Source organism: Platalea leucorodia, assembly GCF_965183815.1.
Source record: "Platalea leucorodia genome assembly, chromosome: 19".
Lineage (NCBI taxonomy): Eukaryota > Metazoa > Chordata > Aves > Pelecaniformes > Threskiornithidae > Platalea > Platalea leucorodia.
This window is the reverse complement of record NC_138841.1, coordinates 6,172,999-6,191,811: the sequence shown is the minus strand read 5'-3', so window position 1 is coordinate 6,191,811 and position 18,813 is coordinate 6,172,999. Positions and strand designations below refer to the sequence as shown.

Here is an 18,813-nt window from a genome sequence, read left to right as displayed (position 1 = left end):
GCACCCAGAATGGGAGGCTCCTCCTTGGTCGAAGCGCGTGAGCGTGACTGGGCGGTCAAGGGGGATTAGAGGGGAAGAGCTGAGCTGAGCAAAGCCGCTCCCGGGCGGGCGAAGCCCGTTGCCTTGCAGAGGGGTGAGGGAGGGGGGCCTGGCAGGGCGGCCACAGCCCCCAGGCCGCAGCCGGTCACCGGTGGCACGCGTCCCCGCGGCTCTGGCGGGAGTCCCTGCTGCGGCAGGGAAGGGTGGTGCAGGGGCCCCTTTTTTGAGCTGGTTGGATGTGGCCTGGCTTTGGGGACGGCAAAGGCAGGGCCTGGCCGGAGCCCCCCCGGGAACGCCGCCGGTTCCCCCGCTGCAGGTCCTGTCCCGCCCCGGCCGGTCTGCTCCCAGGGAATCGCAGCACGTCCTGAGCTGGAAAGGACCCACAAGGAGCCCAACTCCTGTCCCTGCGTAGGACAACCCCAAAATTCACCCCGTGTGTCTGAGGGCGTTGTCCAATTGCTGCTTGAATATTGTCAGGCTCAGCGCCGTGACTCCCTCCCTGCGAGCCTGTCCCAGCGCTCCACCACCCTCTGGGTGAAGAACCTTTTCCCGATGCCCAACCTAACCCTCCCTGGCAGAGCTCCCTGCCCTTCCCCAGAGCTCCCTGCCCTTCCCCAGAGCTCCCTGCGGTTCCCCAGAGCTCCCTGCCCTTCCCCAGAGCTCCCTGCCCTTCCCTCGGGTCCTGTCCTTGGTCACCAGGAAGAAGGGATCAGCGCCTGCCCCTCCTCTTCCCTGTGAGGAAGCTGCAGACCGCGATGAGGCCTCCCCTCCGTCTCCTCCTGAGCAAACCAAGTGCCTTCGGCCGCTCCTCGTACGCCTGCCCCTCTAAGCCCTTCCCCAGCTCCGTGGCTCTCCTCTGGCCGCTCTCCAGTAGCTTTGTGCCCTTTTTGTGCTGGGGGGCCCACCACCGCACACAGTGCTCACGGTCAAAGCGGGACAATCCCCTCCCTTGACCGGCTGGCGATGCGGTGCTTGATCCACCCCAGGGCACGGTTGGCCCTCTTGGCTACCAGGGCACGCTGTTGGCTCACGTTCAACTTGCCACTGAGCAGAACCCCCAGATCCCTCTCCGCGGGGCTGCTCCCCAGCCTCCCGTTCCCTGGTCTGTACGTACACCCAGGGTTGCCCCGGCCCAGGTGCAAAATCCGGCGCTTGCCCTTGTTAAACTCCACATGGGAAGCGCCGGGGGGAGAGGCCACCCCAGCTGCCGCTTAAATACGGCTGGGAGAGGGCTCGGCCGAGGCGTCTCGCCTGCCAGCCACCCCCACGGACAGCTCGGCGGTGCGAGCGCCGGGCCGGAGAAGGAAACCCTGGAGCTGCCCTCAGATCTGAACAACGCCCGAGTGCTTTAGTCCTATACAAAGAGCACGGGAGAACATCTGGTGAGGAACAGGCAGATTTGGGTCCACAGGGGAGGCTCCGCGGCTGACGAGAGCCGGGTGTAACTCAAATTCCAGACTCACCCGCTCCCCTGCGGCTGGGGTCTCAGCCGGGAACAGGAGAGCGCAGCGGCTGAGTGACACCAGCCAAGAAAATTGGCTTGACAATTCGCCCCAGGAACCAGGTAAGCGGCAAAGCAAGAGGAGCCTTCACACACACACACACACACACACACAGCGCTTTTGTGCTTCAGGTTTTTGAAAATCACACACCAGCAGCAACTATCCGAAAGGGTACGGTGCCGGAGACGCAGGCCCCGGCCGTCCCGGAGCGGTTCCAGGACGGGCAGGGGGTGGAAACAAGAAAATGTCACTTTTATAGGATGACGGGACGGAGACGTTCAGGATCTCCCACTCACACGCACGCTTTGTACAATCCTAATTCACCCACTTGTCAACCATTACTGCGACTGCTTCTGTGGCATTTTCATCCTCTCCTCCCCCTACACGGCTCTGACTTAGTTTCCCGACGGAGCGCAGCGATCGCGCTCCTTCCCGGGCAGAGGAAAAGCCACGAAGCGCCTCAGATAACATCACTCGTCTTTTTGAATACGGGTATTCTACCAGCAACTGTCAGCAAGCAATAGGATTAACTAGTATTAACAACAGAAAAACCTCTCTGGATATGATTTTTTAACTGCTGGCAAAAGGGAACATGCCTCCACAACTGGAGTTTAAGAACAAAACCATGGAGCAGATGTTTTAATTGTGCTCAGGACGGGATCCGAGGGGAAAAGGCAGCAGGCACGCGGGCGCAACGCTTCCCCCTCCAGCCCCGCGGGCCTACGTGTTTTCTGTTTCGGGGCTCCTACACGGGGAAGCTGCCTGCGGGGTTCCCTTTCCAGCCTGCTGCCAAAGCCACAGCAGGAAGGAGCGAAGAATGAGTTTGCTGCCACCTCTTGCTAAAAGGGGCTCAAGGCCTTGCGGGTTTAGGGGAAGGCGGAGGTGTGCTGCAGCCTGCGGATCCACAAAAGGCAGATTCTGCTTTAACCAAAGAACTCAGGCTGCGTGGCGGTACCGTAGAAAAGAACAGCAGCGAAATATATATTGCTGGAAGTAATTTTCACTGGTTTGCACCTTCTCCCAATAATACTCACTTTAGGAATGTAAAACTGCGTGTAGATGAATTATTTTCCTTAAGCTGAAATATGTGTAGCAACCTAAATCCGACGGGGAAGTGGCTAAATCCCAGCTGCGTTCACCGTGGATGGTCAACGCCACATCCCAGAGGAGACTCCAAAGACTTTCACTTCGGTCCGTGTCCAAAGGATGACAAGACTCCATTTGGTCCTTGTCTTAAACCTCCGTGTATTCTATCAGACATGTATTGACATTACAGCAATGGAATCTATCGTGAATAAATAGATTTGTCATCTTCTAAAAGTTCTCCTTTGCAGCTTTACACTGAAAAGTGCTGAAGGTCCTCTCTTGGCATGGTTTGTGTAAGAGACTACCACCGGTGTAAGGACATACCGCGTCTTGGTCCTCCAGCATTTTACGTTACAGCTCAGGTACAATAAGAACGAGGAAGATGAGGATAATCACTGGTATTGTCTGTAGTCGCCGAATGGAGTGGGCTGCAGCTGGGAGGGGTCATCTGAAATCTGAGGGCCTGCGAATAAGGCAAGAGGAAAAAAGGCAAATCATAAATACCGAAAGACGAGAGGTTCTGCCCGCTAACAGCATGAAACACATCCACAGCATTTTTAATATAACCCCCCTCTAAAATCAATGAAGCCAATAACGAGACTTTACATTTGGGGTTTTTTTTTCATTCAAAGGAGTTCAAGAGCTTCATGCCTTGACGAGAGCCTCAGCCCAACACGGACCCAATTTTTATCTCCTTTATTAATGGGGAAATGAATCAGAGCAGCGAGAGGGAAACGTTTTCAGTCACCTAAAGGAGCTGGAAACCTATGCCTTGTTGCCCTTCAGCTGAACTCAGCCACGCTGTAAAGGTTTACCCCCGGTAACTTGCCCGACGATAAAGCAAGCCAGCGAAACGGAACAAGCCATTGTGGCGTCGGCCCCCCGACTCCCCTGGCTGACGCTCTGCTGGAGGGCAGCAATACGCTTACTCCAGGCCAGTTGTAGAGAGAAGAAATTGTAACGGATACCCTTTCACTAAAGCGGATTAATTTTAAAATGTCTTTGTATTCAGAAGAGAAATTGTTGTCATTTAAATTGAACAAAGAACGTCAGTGAAGAAACCTGAGAGAGGAAGCCTCGCAGGAGTTACTGGCTTGCTACTAATCCTTTCAGCACTAGTGGTTTTGTCTGTATTCCTCCCAAATAAGGTGGGGTGACAGAGGTATTAAGTATTTTGCACAGGTAAGTATTGACACAAATGGTTACCGACTCGGCTAACTGACGCCTCAGCTTGCATTTTACTTAGGGGGGGAAAATAAAAAGGGGGATCTAGTTTTTGAAGCAATTTAGAAAAAAAAAAGAGCTAGCCTGCCAGCACCATCCCTCCTGCCCACAACTTGCTGCGTGCTGTTCCCTCAAACCTGTTGTGGCACCCACCACTGACTAAAATACTGCTGCCACCATCGGACAGGTTGTGTGGCTGCACCGGGGACAGCAGGGACGTCCGTTTTCAGCCACGCAGCCTCCAGTCGCCCCGCGGGACGGAGCCGATGATACTCCTGTCTCATCAGAAACGCGCGGCTCCTCCTTCGTTTTCTACAACCTTAGAAGCTGGCAACGGGCAGAGTAAATTTACTCTGTGTAAGACCGACGACTGGAAGAGGTACGTCAGTAAAGACCGCACTATAAAAGCCTTGCGACACCGTAGTCTGACGGCTCCTTACCGTTTGGAAACTGTGTGGAGGCAAATCTTGTTAACAGAATACCGGCTCCTTCAATTAAAGCTAGGAGAATTCCTCCCATCGCAGCAGATCCGACCATGGCAACAGGTCCGTCTAAAAATAAAAAGCACAAAACAGCGCTTCTTACTTCTTTGGTGCATTACTTTGCATATTGTAGCTCTCTCTCTTTAGTTATAATCTTTCCTACAAACAGGCTCAGAAGCAGTAATTTTGCATGCATTAAGCCTCATCAGCATCACCAATAAAAGGATAATTACGGGGCAACTCCCCCCCTCTTCCTCAAGGAAACAAAGGAACACCGGTAACGTTGGAGAACGTAATTATTACTTTCATAAGCGCAGGACAAAAGTTTCAGATTATCTTTCAGTTTCTCTGGGGAAGTAAATTCCAGTTTGGGTACGACAGACCGTTGCTACACTACAACGATGAGAACTGTACATTTAGAAGTTTTTCAAATGACATCCTCGGTTTCTTACTTCTTGCAGCTAAGATGGCTCCGGTCAGGGCTCCGCTTGTGATTGAATTCCACGGATCTTCTTTCCCTCTCATTCTGACCATACTGCAGTCAATCATGGAGAAGAGACCTCCCCAGACAGCAAAGCTACCTGGTAAAAACCAAACCAAAACCGGTTCAGGGGAAGCAGACAAGCCAGCCACGCTGCAGCCGTATAACCAAGGGATGGCGTAGTATCAGCGTGCTTGCTTGCAGACATGGAAGTATATTCAAACTCACGAAGAACCGAACGCAGGTTAAAATCAATATTGAGAAAAATCCTCAACCCGCCAGGTGACACACATATTACACGTACACACATTCTATATATAGGCTCACTAATTTATATTTCATGACAGAAAGCTTATCAAACAGTGATTATAATGGAACTTCCATCCTAATAAAGCCAGATTAGCTCAGGGAACTTCCATATTTTTCACTTTTTAAACATATTTCCTCCTAGAGAATGACGCAGAGTCGTTTCGCACCTTATCCTAACCCTGCTCCTGGCGCCTCAGAAGATCGGTACTGGTCGGTATTGTGTGGCAGACGCAGAGAGAATGCCAGTTTTCTAAATACAAATTCTGAAGTCTTTTAACGATAACGTGTATTATAAATGAAAATAAAATTTGATCGCCAGGCTCATTTGGGGAAAAATACTATTTAGATTGAGTTCAGCCCTCCTTAATTTGAGATCTCTTAACGCTGTAGACCAGCTAAAAACCCGGAGGTGCCCCTCTCTGCGCGCAGCCGCCGCAGACTGCAGCCACAAAGCCCTTTCAGCCTGTGGCCCCGGTTCTTTAAGCAGTTCTGCCGCCGCCGCCGTTTCCCCGCTCAACACCACCCTCCCGTTTTCTCCTTCTGGAACGTCTTCCTTCAATTTGCCTGTCAGCATGGCACAGCGCGGTGCCTGACCACAGGGTGACCTTTGAGGCCAGGACGTCATTTGGACTCAAGCTGCGGTTTTGTGGTTTTGAGACTTTTGCTCACAAAATTCACTTCATAAAAATGACCGAAATTTACCTAGCTGACCCCAGGGGAACAGTCTGAAATCCTACCCACACCCACCCATCCGCTTCGTTGTTTCTCCAAGTTTGATTATTTCTTTTAACGAGTCAATTCTGTTTATTTTAAAACCCTGCGCACAACGCGCAGACTCCCAGGCAGCTCTGCCCAGAGCTGGTTAAAATACCACAAAATTATTAACCCTGGCTTATCACTCCGTGAACACAAGCGTGTTTCCTCCACACCAAATTAATTCTGGATGCGCCAGAACCATATTTACTCATCGCTTGGACTAACAAACCCCGCTGAAACACAGCTGGCCCGCAGCTCAGGTGTCACTGCGCTTGTACCGCGTTACACTCCCAAACTCGGTTATCTACCAACAGTCGACTGACTGCAACACCACCACAAAATTAATTACCTCCCAGTTGTGGGGCCCTTGTTTTAATAGCTGTCAAACTTCCCCGCAGCCGGTGGTTTACACCCTACAATAAAAGAGAAAGGAGAGTTAAGATAAAAGAGTGAAGTCTTACAGCCAATCTGACCGTATATAGCAAAAACTCACCACAGGCCCAACCTATTTCTGAGCACCCTCTGCCGCTGTGATCAGCAGCGGAGAGAAACTGCATTTTACCCACACTTTAGTATTTATCACTCCCTTATAATATACCTGTCAACTGCAGAAATGAATTACAGCCATCAGGCATTAAATGATTTGAGTTCAAAGTTTGTTTGAGCGGCCTTAGTGAGGACCGAACGAGACATTTAAGGTAACGCTTCTGGCAAGGTAAGCGTATTTCTTTTTCAGGTGTGTCATTTCTTTGTTCCTAGCTGATGCCCGGTCACTTGACCCAGTTTGCACACAGGACGCCAGCGGGGCAAACGGCAGCATCAGGTGCCACAGGGAGGAGACGCTGTCTCTGGAGAACAGGGAAATCCACCCGGAGGAAGAACGCCACGGGGCTGCGTTAGAGGAAAACCGTACGCCGTTGTATTACATTTCCATCCGTATTTTACTTATTTTAGTACAAGCACCTCAACCCTGTTGCAGATGCCCACGTACCAGGAGCCGTGTGCTCGGCTGGCAGCGGCAATCTCACCACTTGTCCCAAATTTAGTCGTTCCTGCTGGTCAGTGGAGCATTTAGTCCTCGTCTCCTCAACCCCGTCTCAGTAGCTACGAGAAGCAAGCAGTTCAGCTTCTAAACGTAGCGCTGAGCCTTCCAGAGCCTAACGCTAAACGGGTCATCCAGGACCCCACGGAAGTATGACTACGTATCTTCCCACACTTTAAGAAGATTTAAAGAACATACACCCAAGTTTTATCTTCAATACAAGCACTCAGAAGCGTGGACAGGTTTATTTAATAAGTCTTAAGCACAATTAAGAACGTAGTTAAGCATATAATCCTTTTCAAGTTAGGTGTCTGCAGGATCTGACTGGTTTGGAAACATTTATTTACAAAACTTACCTCAAACCGATGGCTTATTAAGAAATTTTAGGCAAACAAATTGTCACACAGTAACACCAAAAACCGCTCAACAAAAACCCCTTTTATACGAAGCCACAGAAATTTAAAACAAATGTTCAAGCAGAAATAGGATCTTATTTTATCGCATGTCTCTACAACAGGTTTATAGCCAAAATTTCACAGCAGAAATCCTGAAAGTGGAAACATCTTGAACGACTTGCATTGGCTAAACTTTAACTTTCATGTTTACACACACTTCTGCATTTAAACAAAACCTGAGTATCAAAGAAATCCAGTTAATAAAAAATGTTAATAACTAAATAGGAGATTAATTAAAGAAAATAATACCCCCTAATATAAATCTGAGGGAGAAAAAGATCCTTCCTTTGAGTCTTTCCATTTCTTAAAAAGAAAGGGAGAGGGGCAGGCCAGAAGGGGAAGAAGAGCCCAGGCTTCACATCTTTCCGTGCAGACAGAACGGCAGACGATCAGCCGAGACGGACATGTTCTGCTGCACCCTCCACTCAATCAGCCCCGCTCACTGCACGGGGATTTCTCCTCCTTTACCTTTGGCTGGCCAGATTCACCGCTGATGGACAGAGAAAGCAGGACCGCGCTCTGAATGCACTCTCAAATGATTGTACTTACCACTGGGGAATTTCTGAACCCCTTGATAGCTTGGAAAATGCCACCTCCTATCGCTCCCATCGTGAAAGCACCTCCGCAGTCATCTACTATCCTCCAGGGACTATAAAGAGAAATAAAGATGAAAATACTAAATTCCATCACATTAAACCGTGCAGGTAACTGCGATGGATCCACCGCTCACGCGCTGAGCGTAACTGGAGCGAAAATCAAACCTGCCAGCTGTATTGTCTCGCACCCAGCTTGCTGAGCAGGCAGCGTCAACGCACAGGCACAGGTCACCCTACAGCAAAACCAACTCGAGTTTTGCCGAGAGTCTACCAACCCGCCTCCCTGGAGCGGTAAGTATCAAATACACAGAAGAATTGCCTGAACTCCTCACACAAGGCAGAAAGATGTTATTTCCATCGTGGAAAACTTCTGCAGAATTCCAGCTCTGCCCTACTTATGGAGTGTAAATAGCTTCAAATTTATTGTTCTCATTTTTGTCTTGACCTACAGAAAACTTAGGTGGCAAATTCAATGAGACACTGTTCACAGCTGGCGCAAAACACCGCTTTCCTGAATTACTCATGCTTTTCATTAGTTCTGGTTATTTAAATGAGAGACTTCAAAGTCATCTTCCGTTAAACTGAAAAGGTTTTTCCTGACGCATCCTGGATCTCTGAAGTTCATTCAAACAAAACACAGACCTAGGCAGAGGTCCAGAAGGCCACGATTCCGGCCTCCAACAACACGGAGCGTCGAACGTTTCCGACCAGCGAGCAAAAGCTTTGCCGCAGAAAGAGGGCCTTCCTCGCAGCGAACGCTTTCAACACCAGTGAGATGAGCTTTAATTTGGGGCTCCAACCCGCTGCCAAGCACTAAGAGCCTTGTAACTCCCCGCCACTAAACGGAACTAAACTAGGTGAGCCCTAACCTGCTATTAACCTCTGTTGCCACTGCTGGTAATTTCGAAGCATAAAATAACCAAGTTATTTTGTTTCTTTCATCTTATATCAAAATCTTAGGGCAGAAGCCAAGCGCTCAGATGATTATAACTCCTGCACTGGCAATAATCAGCAAACCTGGCAAAAACCAGACTACAACAACAGGCAGGGTCGCAAAAGCGAACGCTACGGCGAGCTCGGTGTTCACGTTGGCAAATGACAGACGTGAGCGTCGACGCGCATTTCTGACTTCCCTCCGAATCGCACGTTTCTGTTCTTGAGGACTCCCTACAACATCCAGCTCCTGCACGCGAGACTACATCTTCACTGATCCACTTTGAATCTGCCACTTCTCTACTTCGCTAATGCTCTTTCGCTGTAAGGAGGGACAAACGTCATCGCTTCGCCCCAGACCCCTCGCTGTACTGCAGATTTTGTCACGAGGTTTGTTTTTTTTTTTTTTATTTCCTGCAAAAAATTCCAAAATTTGCAGTCCCTCCTCCTACACGTTCTCCCAGTCTCCTCGCTTCCATGACCTATTTCCGAATCTCTCCCCACCTCCGCAGCCGCTTTAATCAGAGCGCGTTAGCTCATCTAAACGAAGGTAAATTGCTTGTTTGCACGCACGGCATTGTTCGCTCGCTTTGCTTTTGCATCTTGGCATCGCTCGGCTGTCCCGAACGCACCAGGACCCCACCAAAAGTCCCCACTGATCACCCCAGTGCCAGTGACATCCAGGCCCCAAGCCCACACTGATTCAGGAGACAGTGGAAGGATTGCACGTTATTCCACCACACATCGCCCTTCTTTTTTATTGCTCTGCCTGCAACGTGCTTTCATCTCATACTCCTTACAAATCCCCTCTAGCTTTGACTGAATTATTTAGCCCCGTTTCACATTTTATTTTCCTTCCCCTGTTTCCTGCATCTAATGATCAGGAAAAGGTTACAGGCACACTGTTGTCAGAGATGCCAAGATGAAAAGCGACTAAGTCTTTCTTCTCAGGCTTTTTTTTTTTGTTGTTTTGTTCTTCTCCACATCTCCTGTCCAGATTTTGATCTACTCTGTTATGAATAAAACATCTCATCACAAATCTCCTCCTTCGTTAGCTTGCTAACAGTGATCTTGTTAAAAGGCTTTCTGGAAATCTAAATAGATTATGTAAAGTGGTCTTCCTTTACCCACAAGGTCAAAGAATTCCAATTTAGCAAATCATGACTGTTCTTTACAGAAGCTTAGTTTAATTAGACCCCAATCATGGAATGCTTCTCTAGATTTTTTTCCATCTTTAACCCTACTTCAGATGTCAAACTCATTAGCTGTTACCTTTGGGGTTCTTAATTTTCCTTTTAAACTATCCTCCAAGCCTCTGCAGGAGCAGCTTTTAAATGAGCAAACGTCTTTGATACCAGCACAGCCATTTCCTATGTCAGCTCCTTTGAACTCCCGGAGAGATGCCGCGTGCAGCTGAAAGCCGACACAAAACACCCCACGGTCCCTGGCCTCAGTAGAGAATCGGAAGAGAATAGAAGAGATTATTCCATTATTAATTTTGCACTTAGCTACAAGCTTAATGTTACTGTTAATTGTTTCCCTGACTTTAAGGGGACGCCTCCCAGTAGGGAAATGATGTGCGCACTGCTACACGCAAGGTAAGGTCGGATGCCTGCTCCTGATGGCAACCGAGATGGCTTAGAGATGAGGAGAGCAGAGGCCAGGACTTCGCTTACGCCCGGGGCAGCCACAAACCAGCTCCACTGGCCGGAGCGGCTGAGGATACCCCACACCTCAGGGAGCTGCGGTGGCTTACAGCACTGCTTGGCTCGATAAAAAAGAGGAGAAGGAGGCAGGGCCAGCGGAGCGAGGAAAGCCGGCGGGTGCCGCGCCAGCTCTGGCTGCCCGTGAGCTCTCAGAGGGGTGCAGCGTCCCTCCACGCTCCACGGCTGCCTGCAGCTCTCCTGAACCACGGAAGTCAGAAGCCACCGCATTTTAAACGAACAAAGCCGCCTTTTCTCAGTGCCGACGGTTCAGCAGGGCGCCGGCCTGATGCCAGCTCTGCTGCAGAAGGGCAGCACTTCATCCTCGCCGTCGAACCGTCGTGACATGCCACATGCCTCCCCCCTCAGCCATTCGGGGCGTTCCCAGCACAGACGAGACCACGTAACGATCCGTGCTTCTAACGAAGGCGACTGCGGTGCAAATTGCAGCCAGGTCCTACAGTGTCACCTTCCAGCGAGGTCACACTGCTCCCAGAAACAGCAGCTCCCGGGGGGCTGAAGCCCCCCACGTCGCTGCGGGGAGAGAGAGATAACGGGGTGACCAGCAGCAAGACGGGATGAAACAGTGTGGGGCCCCCAAGACCTTAGCAGCAAAACGTCCCTGTCGCGTGACCTTGCTAAAGGGGGAAGGGGATTACCTGGAGCCCACAGCAATCAATAAATAAATACAATTTATTTTGCTGACGTCCCAAACTTTGTGCAGTAGGAAGGCGGAGCTGACATTTACTGAGAAACTTAAAAAGCGGCAGCAGAGCCATCTGCCAAGCTTTGGGAAAAGCCTTGTGAACAGCCACAGGCCTCCATTTGCAGAGGCGAGCAGAACGCTGCGTGCTTAACCCTGGCCCTCAGGATCCCAATGTTTTATTACTGCAAATAAAACCCTTTCAGTTCCAACCACGGCGGCTGCGGACGCTTACGAGGACACCGCTGACAGGCGACGGGGTTCCGATGCCACCAGAGCGGCTGAGCCGGGCACGCCGGTGCGCTCCCGCCGCACGGACGCGGGGGAAGCGGCGGGCAGAGCCGCCGGGCCCGGCGGGGACGCGGCGGGGCTGCAGGCCAGAGGCCCGGGCACGGCGCAGGCCGCAGGGCCCAGCCGCCACGCCGGTCGTCCCCGCCCCGCAGCCCTCGGGGCGGCTCCGCCGGGCTCGGTACCGGCGGGGCTTTGGCTGCCCAGGCCCCGAGCCACGGCGCTGCCCCTCAGGCGGCGCGGCCCGGCCGCCCCCGCCGCCTCTCCCTCAGAGGCGCCCGGCCAAGGTCACGCACGCGCACGCACACCCACCCCCGCGGCGGAGCGGCCCCGGAGAGCGCCCGCCCCGCCTCGCCTCACCCCGCCCGCTCCGCTCCGCTCCGCTCCGGCTCGGCTCGGCTCAGCCCGGCTCGGCTCGGCCCGGCCCCGCCGCCCCCCCGGCCGCCGGCCGCCGCCGCGGGCCGCTCACCAGGGCTCGCGCGCGTACTCCTCCATCTTCCCAGCCGCCACCGCCCTCGCCCGCCTTCCCGCCGCGCCGATTGGCTCAGCGCCTCCTCGCCGCGGCCAATCGGGGCGGAGGGCGGGACTAAGCGGCGGGGAAGGGAGGAGTGCGCGTGCGCCCTGCCCCCTTCGCCCCGCCCGCGCCGTCTGCAGGGGCCGCTGCGTCATGGCGTCATGGCGTCACGGGCCCTCGGGCTGGGGAGCTGTGAGGTCATCGAGCCCAGCCGTCAGCCAGCGCTGCCACGTCCCCCCCAAACCATGTCCCCAAGCACCACATCTCCCCGGCTGTTAAATCCCCCCAGGGACGGGGACTCAGCCCCTGCCCTGGGCAGCCTGGGCCAGGGCCTGGCAGCCCTTTGGGGGAAGGAGTTTTCCCCAATACCCAACCCACCCCTGCCCTGGCGCAGCTTGAGGCCGTTCCCTCTCGTCCCATCGCTTGTTCCTGGGGAGCAGAGACCGACCCCCCCAGCTCCAGCCTCCTTTCAGGCCGTTGCAGAGAGCGAGGAGGGCTCCCCTCAGCCTCCTCTTCTCCAGGCTGAGCCCCCCCAGCTCCCCCAGCCGCTCCTCCCCAGCCTTGTGCTCCAGCCCCTGCCCCAGCCTCGCTGCCCTGCTCTGGCCACGCTCCAGCCCCTCCATGGCCGCCTTGGGGTGCGGGGCCCAGCGCTGAGCACAGCATTCGAGGGGCGGCCTCACCAGTGCCCAGCGCAGGGGCACCATCCCTGCCCTGCTCCTGCTGGCCACACCGTGCCTGATACAAGCCAGGGTGCCACTGGCCCTCTTGGCCACCTGGGCACCCTGCTGGCTCATGTCCAGCGGCTGTCGACCAGCACCCCCAGGCCCTTTCCCGCCGGGCAGCTCCCAGCCGCTCCTCCCCACGCCTGCAGCGGTGCCTGGGGTTGCTGTGCCCCCAGGGCAGGACCCGGCCCTGAGCCTTGTTGCCCCTCACCCCGGGGCCTGGGCCCATCGCCCCGGCCTGGCCAGGGCCCTCTGCAGAGCCTCCTGCCCCCCAGCAGATCAACGCTCCCGCCCAACATGGTGTCCCCTGCAAACTGGCTGAGGGTGCCCTCCATCCCCTCGTCCAGATCATCGATAACGATATTGAACAGGACTGGCCCCAGTACCAGCCCTGGGGAACAGCACTGGTGACTGGCCACCAGCTGGGTTTGACTCCATTCACCACCACTCTTTGGCCCGGCCATCAGCCAGGTTTTTACCCAGCAAAGCGTACGTCCGTCCAAGCCATGAGCAGCCAGTTTCTGCAGGAGAAACTGTGGGAAACGGCATCAAAGGCTTTGCTAAAGCCCAGGTGGACAACACCCCCAGCCTTCCCCTCATCCACTGAGGGTCCCCTTGCCATAGAAGGAGATCAGGTTGGTCGAGCAGGACCTGCCTTTCATAAACCATCATCTGCTGGGCCCATCGGCCCCACTCCTGCTGTCCTCGGGCACAGCCATCAGCGTGTGTCCCTGGGGAAGGGGAGAGGGCTGGCCCTGGGTGCCCTGTGGGTGCAGGTCGGGGGGCTAAGGAGAGGCTTCGGCACAGAAAAAAAAGCACATGTATTCCTGTCGTGGCACTCTGACAAAGGCCTGAAACACAAAGCAGCTTTTATTTAGCCCTCTAATAAGCAGCACCTGCAGTAAAAGCGTGAGCAAATCCGAGGGGCAGGAGTCAGCTCTGCCGATCTTTGAGACTTCAGGCAACCGATCCGTCTGTAAATGCATCCCAACAGAAAATGCTGTGAGCAGCCTGGAAGCGGAAGCGGAGAAGCCTGGTGGTACCCGGCTGAGCTGGAGGAGGACGCCTGCCTGGCGACGGAGGGTTCGGTGCGGGGTGATGTGCCCGCACTGAGAGCATCCATCCCGCCAGAGCTGCCGGTGGGAGCGGCGCCCACCTCGCTCCTGGCGCTGCTGAATCGACTGGGCTGACCTCGAGGTGTCCCTGGGGACGCTCCTGTGGGCCGGGCAGCGTGGGCGAGAGCTGGGCACCTCAAGAGACGGCGCCTGCGAGAGGGCAGCTCTCCTGGGAGGCTGGGAAGGCAGAGCTGAAAACCAGAGAATGAGTCTCTGTGTTGGCAGCAAACGCCAGGGCAGCCTGCAACGCCCCCGAAGCCTTTCCCTACATGTTTGCAAGCGCTCTAAGTTGTAAATTGCTTATTCTTTTCACACTCCTAATTTAACTTTACACACTGCGCTCTCTTGTAAGGGTGGTAAATCATTCGGTTGCAACGGGTGATGCGGATTGTGCACCGAGGCACTTAATTGCTCTAATAAATCATGGGCTGAAGCAATGGAAAGGAGCTGAAATGCTCCACCTGCTTTAATTTGCTGTTTTCGAAGGCTTTAAAAGACTCCCTGCGAGTGGAAGCCTTCGTGGTCTGAGTGCGGCGCTGGCACGTTTGTCCTTTTTTGAGGCGGGATGGGAGCAGAGGGCGATGCAGTAATGGAGATTACCAGAAGGTGGTATTGTGGCTTCTGCTTTGGCAAAGGAGGGGAGATGGGAAGAGTGGAAAATCTCATCCTCGTCCCAGCCGCCGTAGCCTGGTCAAGCCTGGGAGCAGACCTCTCGTCGTCTCTGTCACCGCTGTGACTGGTCCCACACTGGTCCGACCCTCCTTAGGGTGGCAATTTCTTGCAGTAGCCCTTGTCCTCGCCCCTGATGAGTTAATTATATCAGGCTGAACGCTCATTCTGGTCATCGCTTTCACAAGCTGTGGGAGAGCTGGTGAAACTCCCTGCCAAGCCCATCTGGTGCTTGAGTTGCAGTGGCCAAAGTCACCAAAGGGACCTCCAGTAGCTCAGCTGGGGGCACTGGAGGCCCCTCCCGACAGGCTGCTGGAAGGTGCTCAAGGGCTTTCTGGGGTTTTCTGAATTTCCCTGCGGCCAGGAGCCGGTTCCTTTCATAGAATCAAAGAATCGTCAAGGTTGGAAAAGACGCTTAAGATCATCCAGTCCAACCGTTAACCTATCACTGCCAAGTCCATCTATACCATGGCCTCGAGCACCACATCTATCCGTTCTTTAAATACCTCCAGGGATGGGGACTCAACCACTGCCCTGGGCAGCCTGGGCCAGTGCTTGACCACCCTCTCGGTGAAGAAGTTTTTCCCAATACCCAACCCAACCCTGCCCTGGCGCAGCTTGAGGCCGTTCCCTCTCGTCCCATCGCTTGTTCCTGGGGAGCAGAGACCGACCCCCCCGGCTCCAGCCTCCTTTCAGGCCGTTGCAGAGAGCGATGAGGGCTCCCCTCAGCCTCCTCTTCTCCAGGCTGAGCCCCCCCAGCTCCCCCAGCCGCCCCTCATAAGACTTGTGCTCCAGACCCTTTCCCGATATCTAATGTCTTCTCCACGCTTCCCTCGCTCTTGCGTGAGCAGGTGTTTTGCGGAGGGAGGTTTTGGGTGAAGCTGCAGTTGGGTTTGGCAGAGAAGCAGTTTCTGACGCTGGCCATGGGAACAACGTGTTCCAGAGCAGCCGCGTGTCCCAACCAGGCAGGGAGATGACACTTGCTTTCCGAAGGAACATCTTATAAAGTGAAAAAAAGATCAGTGCGTTTAACCTTTCCTCCTCCAGGCTCTGAAGGAAAGGCAAATGAAACAGATTAGAGGAATCCATTCCATTTTCAGTTGTCCTTTATCAGCTAATAGGAAAAAATAAAGGAAGACAGACGATCGTAGGTGGTGGCACGAGAGATGGGGGCTTGGAAAGCTTTCCCAGCTCTGCCAGAGAGCCTGTACACGCACCTGGAAAAGGTACTTAATCTGACTCTGTCCCAGTTCCTCATCTCTAAGACGTGGTTAATCATGTTGCTGTGTTTCAAAGGAGCGTTGTGCAGAAATATTCATTAGTGCCTCCAAGGTGCTCAGTTGCTATGGAGATGGGGATCCTGATAAATGCGGAGACTGACGGAGCCTCGGCGGAGATTCGGAGCTGCTGGGAGCTCCTCTGCACCAAACCGCGCCGTACCGCGCCGTGCCGTGCTCTCCTGACGGGCGCAGCTTCAAAGGGGCCGTGGTGGCTGGAGCCGGCTGCGGAGCGAGGCCCATGGGTCCCCACACACGTCCCCCATCCCAGTTGCTGGTGGCCCGTGACAGAGCAGCCAGTGTAGACATATCCAGAGCTCCTCTTATTCTGGGGTGAAAACACTAGATTTTCTTTCCAATGTTTTCTTTTTTCCAGCACCGAGAACGCTGTGGAATACGGCGCAGAGCTATGCTAAAAGAGACGTGTGACAGCCAAGATAAATTGCAGTAAGACCATCCGCTATAAACCACGACAAGCTTAGGGTGACCCCTGCTCCTCTCCCAGCTTTTCTGCTAATGAAGGAATATTTCTGTGCAAAACCCTGGCTCTGGGGTTACCTCTGCGCAGGCGGCTCTGCAGCTCGGCGGAGGAGAGCCCGGCAGACGGGGGCTCTCAGATCAGGGAAGGATGTGTGATACTTCAGGAGAAACTCGGAGCCTCCCAGGTCCCGTTTACAGTTTCTTAGGGAATTTGGTGTCTGGTGCTTCTTATCACAGGAGTCAAGATTCAGGACCAACAAAACAGAGACCTTATCAAGGTGTCGATAGTGATTTTATTCTGTTGAAAACTGATTTACAACACAGGAAAGAGTCATGAAGGAAGGGCAGACAGACAGACAGACAATTCTAGGTGTTCCTCAGCAGTGGAAAGGTTCTTTCTCTGTTTTAGCACTGCAGATTGTCCCTGGGGCTGTCCACATACCCTGTCCCTGGAGCCAGGGGTGGCACACCCGAGAAAGCCTGGATCTTTCCTGGAAGAGGGACACACACAGCTATGATTCCTCACTACTTTTTTTTTTTTTTGTGCCCTCTCCAGTTGGGAACTGAGCTTCCAGTTTGTTGCTTACCTTTCACAAGCACTTGCCGTTTGCTCCTGGTGACCGAGCACAGCGACGCCGCGTAGAAATACCAGGCATTTGGCCATTTCTTCCATCCCCAGACTCTGTTAACTCAAATTTCTCTCCCAGAAGACACAGTGTTAAAACTTTTTGAACTCTGTATCCTGAAAAGCAACCAGAGAGCACATTAGAGAGGTCCAGGGCTGTAGTAAGGTGGAACAAGCAAGACACTCCTTTGGCTTCTACGGACGAAGAGGGCACCGAATGGACACCAGTACGCTAAATTCACTCTGGTTCCCGTTGCATTCAACGCTGTTTGAAGGTGCTGAGGGAAGGAGAAGAGTCGGACTGGGCTGAGGCCAGAAGAAGGTGAAGGGGATGGCCACGTCCCTCCTCGTCCTCAGTGCAAGTGAACACCAAGACGAGGGTCGTGGTGTCGGGGAGATAGGAGGGATGGCGCGAAATGGGATGGAATTCAACACGGCAATGTTTAAGGTTGTGCACTTGGAAACTAAACCCAACAGTTTCTTCTACAATCTGGAAAAAAATCTCGGTCGTGCTGGTGAATCATAGGAAGGCCTTGAGCAGGAGCTGGGCGCTGCGATGCCGGAGATAAATGAAATCCTAGAATGCAACAAGGATGCGCATTTCCCGTCAAGATGGGGAATGCCTGGTTTGTAGCACAAGGCATTGGGCGACTCACCTGGAGCACCCTGTGCCTGTGTTCAGGACGGGATCTGAGCCAGGGAGACGGGCAGAGAAGGTAATTAGGCTGACGAGGAAAATCTTCTGAGAGCTTATTTTACAGAAGAAGACCAAAGGGCTGCTTGTTTGGCCTAGCAGAGAGGCCTGAGAGCCGGCAGTAAATTTTAGGAGGATGATAAAGGATGAAGAAAAAAGGATGAATTTGGCAGCATAACAAACGGGTACAAAATGCTGTGCATGGGGTAAAGCTGCCTTGAAACTTGGAGAGAAGCAGCTCTCTGTCCCTCTGGGAGAATTTGCAGGTGCCAGTAAGCTGCTTTGTGGATTAGGTTGATGGAAAGTAGGTGCCTCCAGCCAAAGCCCAGGCTTAGGGCACTGCCTGAACCAGAAGTAGGAGAGGCGCAGGAATTTAGGCTGTGCAGAAGGAGGGATGTCTCTGGGGCTTGGCGAGGGGAAAGGGGAGTGTTGTGATGAAGAGCAGCCGCAGAAACACCCCTGCAGAGGACAGGGAATGGGCAGAAGCTCTGATAAAGCGACCCAGGGACGGTGCTGGGGTCAGACTTTGCAGGGCGAGGAGCAGGCGCCGGGCTGGGCTGGCGCTGCCCGCTTCCTCCCCGCTTCCAAGGTGCTGGGCTTTGCACATCCTTCGTATAGAAACCAGTCTGCACCAGCAACACAACCACCCGCTGCCTCTTTCCCCGAGGGGAGAACCAAACCGCACAGATCCTGGAGAGCAGCGGGATAAAGATGAAAAATTCTCTGGGATGGGCGCTTTATTGCCGATTTCAGCCAAGAGCTCTCACTGTCACGGCAGAAACTCTCCCCTCCTGTAACGGCGGAGATGATCCGTATCTTCGGAGCCACGCTGACCTTTTTATTAGCCCCCCGGCACCGATGGGCACATGCTAGGGATCTGCCTCCCCCACCCCCCAGATCCCCAGCCTGCCAGCTTGTGCATTTTTGCCTGTTTTCTCACTAGGTTGGCCCATTGCCTTTAAAAGGCTAAATGCTCCGGACTAAATTTGGTCATGCAGCTCTGCATGGTTCCCTGGAATGTCCTCGGGTTTCAGGCTCCTCTGATAGCACCATTCCCCGCCTCCCGCTGGGCTCCATTGGCTTCCCAGCACCCGAAATCGCGGCTGGGTCCTGTTATT

The 18,813-nt window shown here is 53.6% G+C and overlaps 1 protein-coding gene across 2 annotated transcripts; it reads right to left on the bottom strand.

Moving 5' to 3' along the window:
- Positions 1-1,872: 1,872 nt before the first annotated feature.
- On the bottom strand, positions 1,873-12,118 carry TIMM17A (translocase of inner mitochondrial membrane 17A). Of its 2 annotated transcripts, XR_014230161.1 has the most exons (7): positions 12,069-12,118; positions 7,926-8,025; positions 6,229-6,292; positions 4,786-4,914; positions 4,292-4,402; positions 4,005-4,178; positions 1,873-3,090 (listed from the first exon to the last, which is right to left on the bottom strand). XR_014230161.1 is itself a non-coding variant. In XM_082330104.1 (6 exons), exons 1-6 carry the CDS (start codon positions 12,092-12,094, stop codon positions 3,020-3,022), a joined length of 501 nt encoding a protein of 166 aa, XP_082186230.1. In that variant the 5' UTR covers positions 12,095-12,118; the 3' UTR covers positions 1,873-3,019. The 2 variants fall into 2 exon arrangements, 1 of the variants encoding a protein (XP_082186230.1); XM_082330104.1 differs by lacking the exon at positions 4,005-4,178.
- Between the last annotated feature and the right edge of the window lie 6,695 nt (positions 12,119-18,813).

Bases quoted from the DNA above. Each gene is read 5' to 3' on its own strand.
- TIMM17A (XM_082330104.1), bottom strand. From the start codon at position 12,094: ATGGAGGAGTACGCGCGCGAGCCCTG. The intron at 8,026-12,068 runs GTGAGCGGCCCG...TTCTCTTTATAG, and splicing joins GAGTACGCGCGCGAGCCCTG to TCCCTGGAGGATAGTAGATG. The intron at 4,403-4,785 runs GTAAGAAACCGA...TTTTATTTTTAG, and splicing joins AGCCATCTTAGCTGCAAGAA to ACGGACCTGTTGCCATGGTC.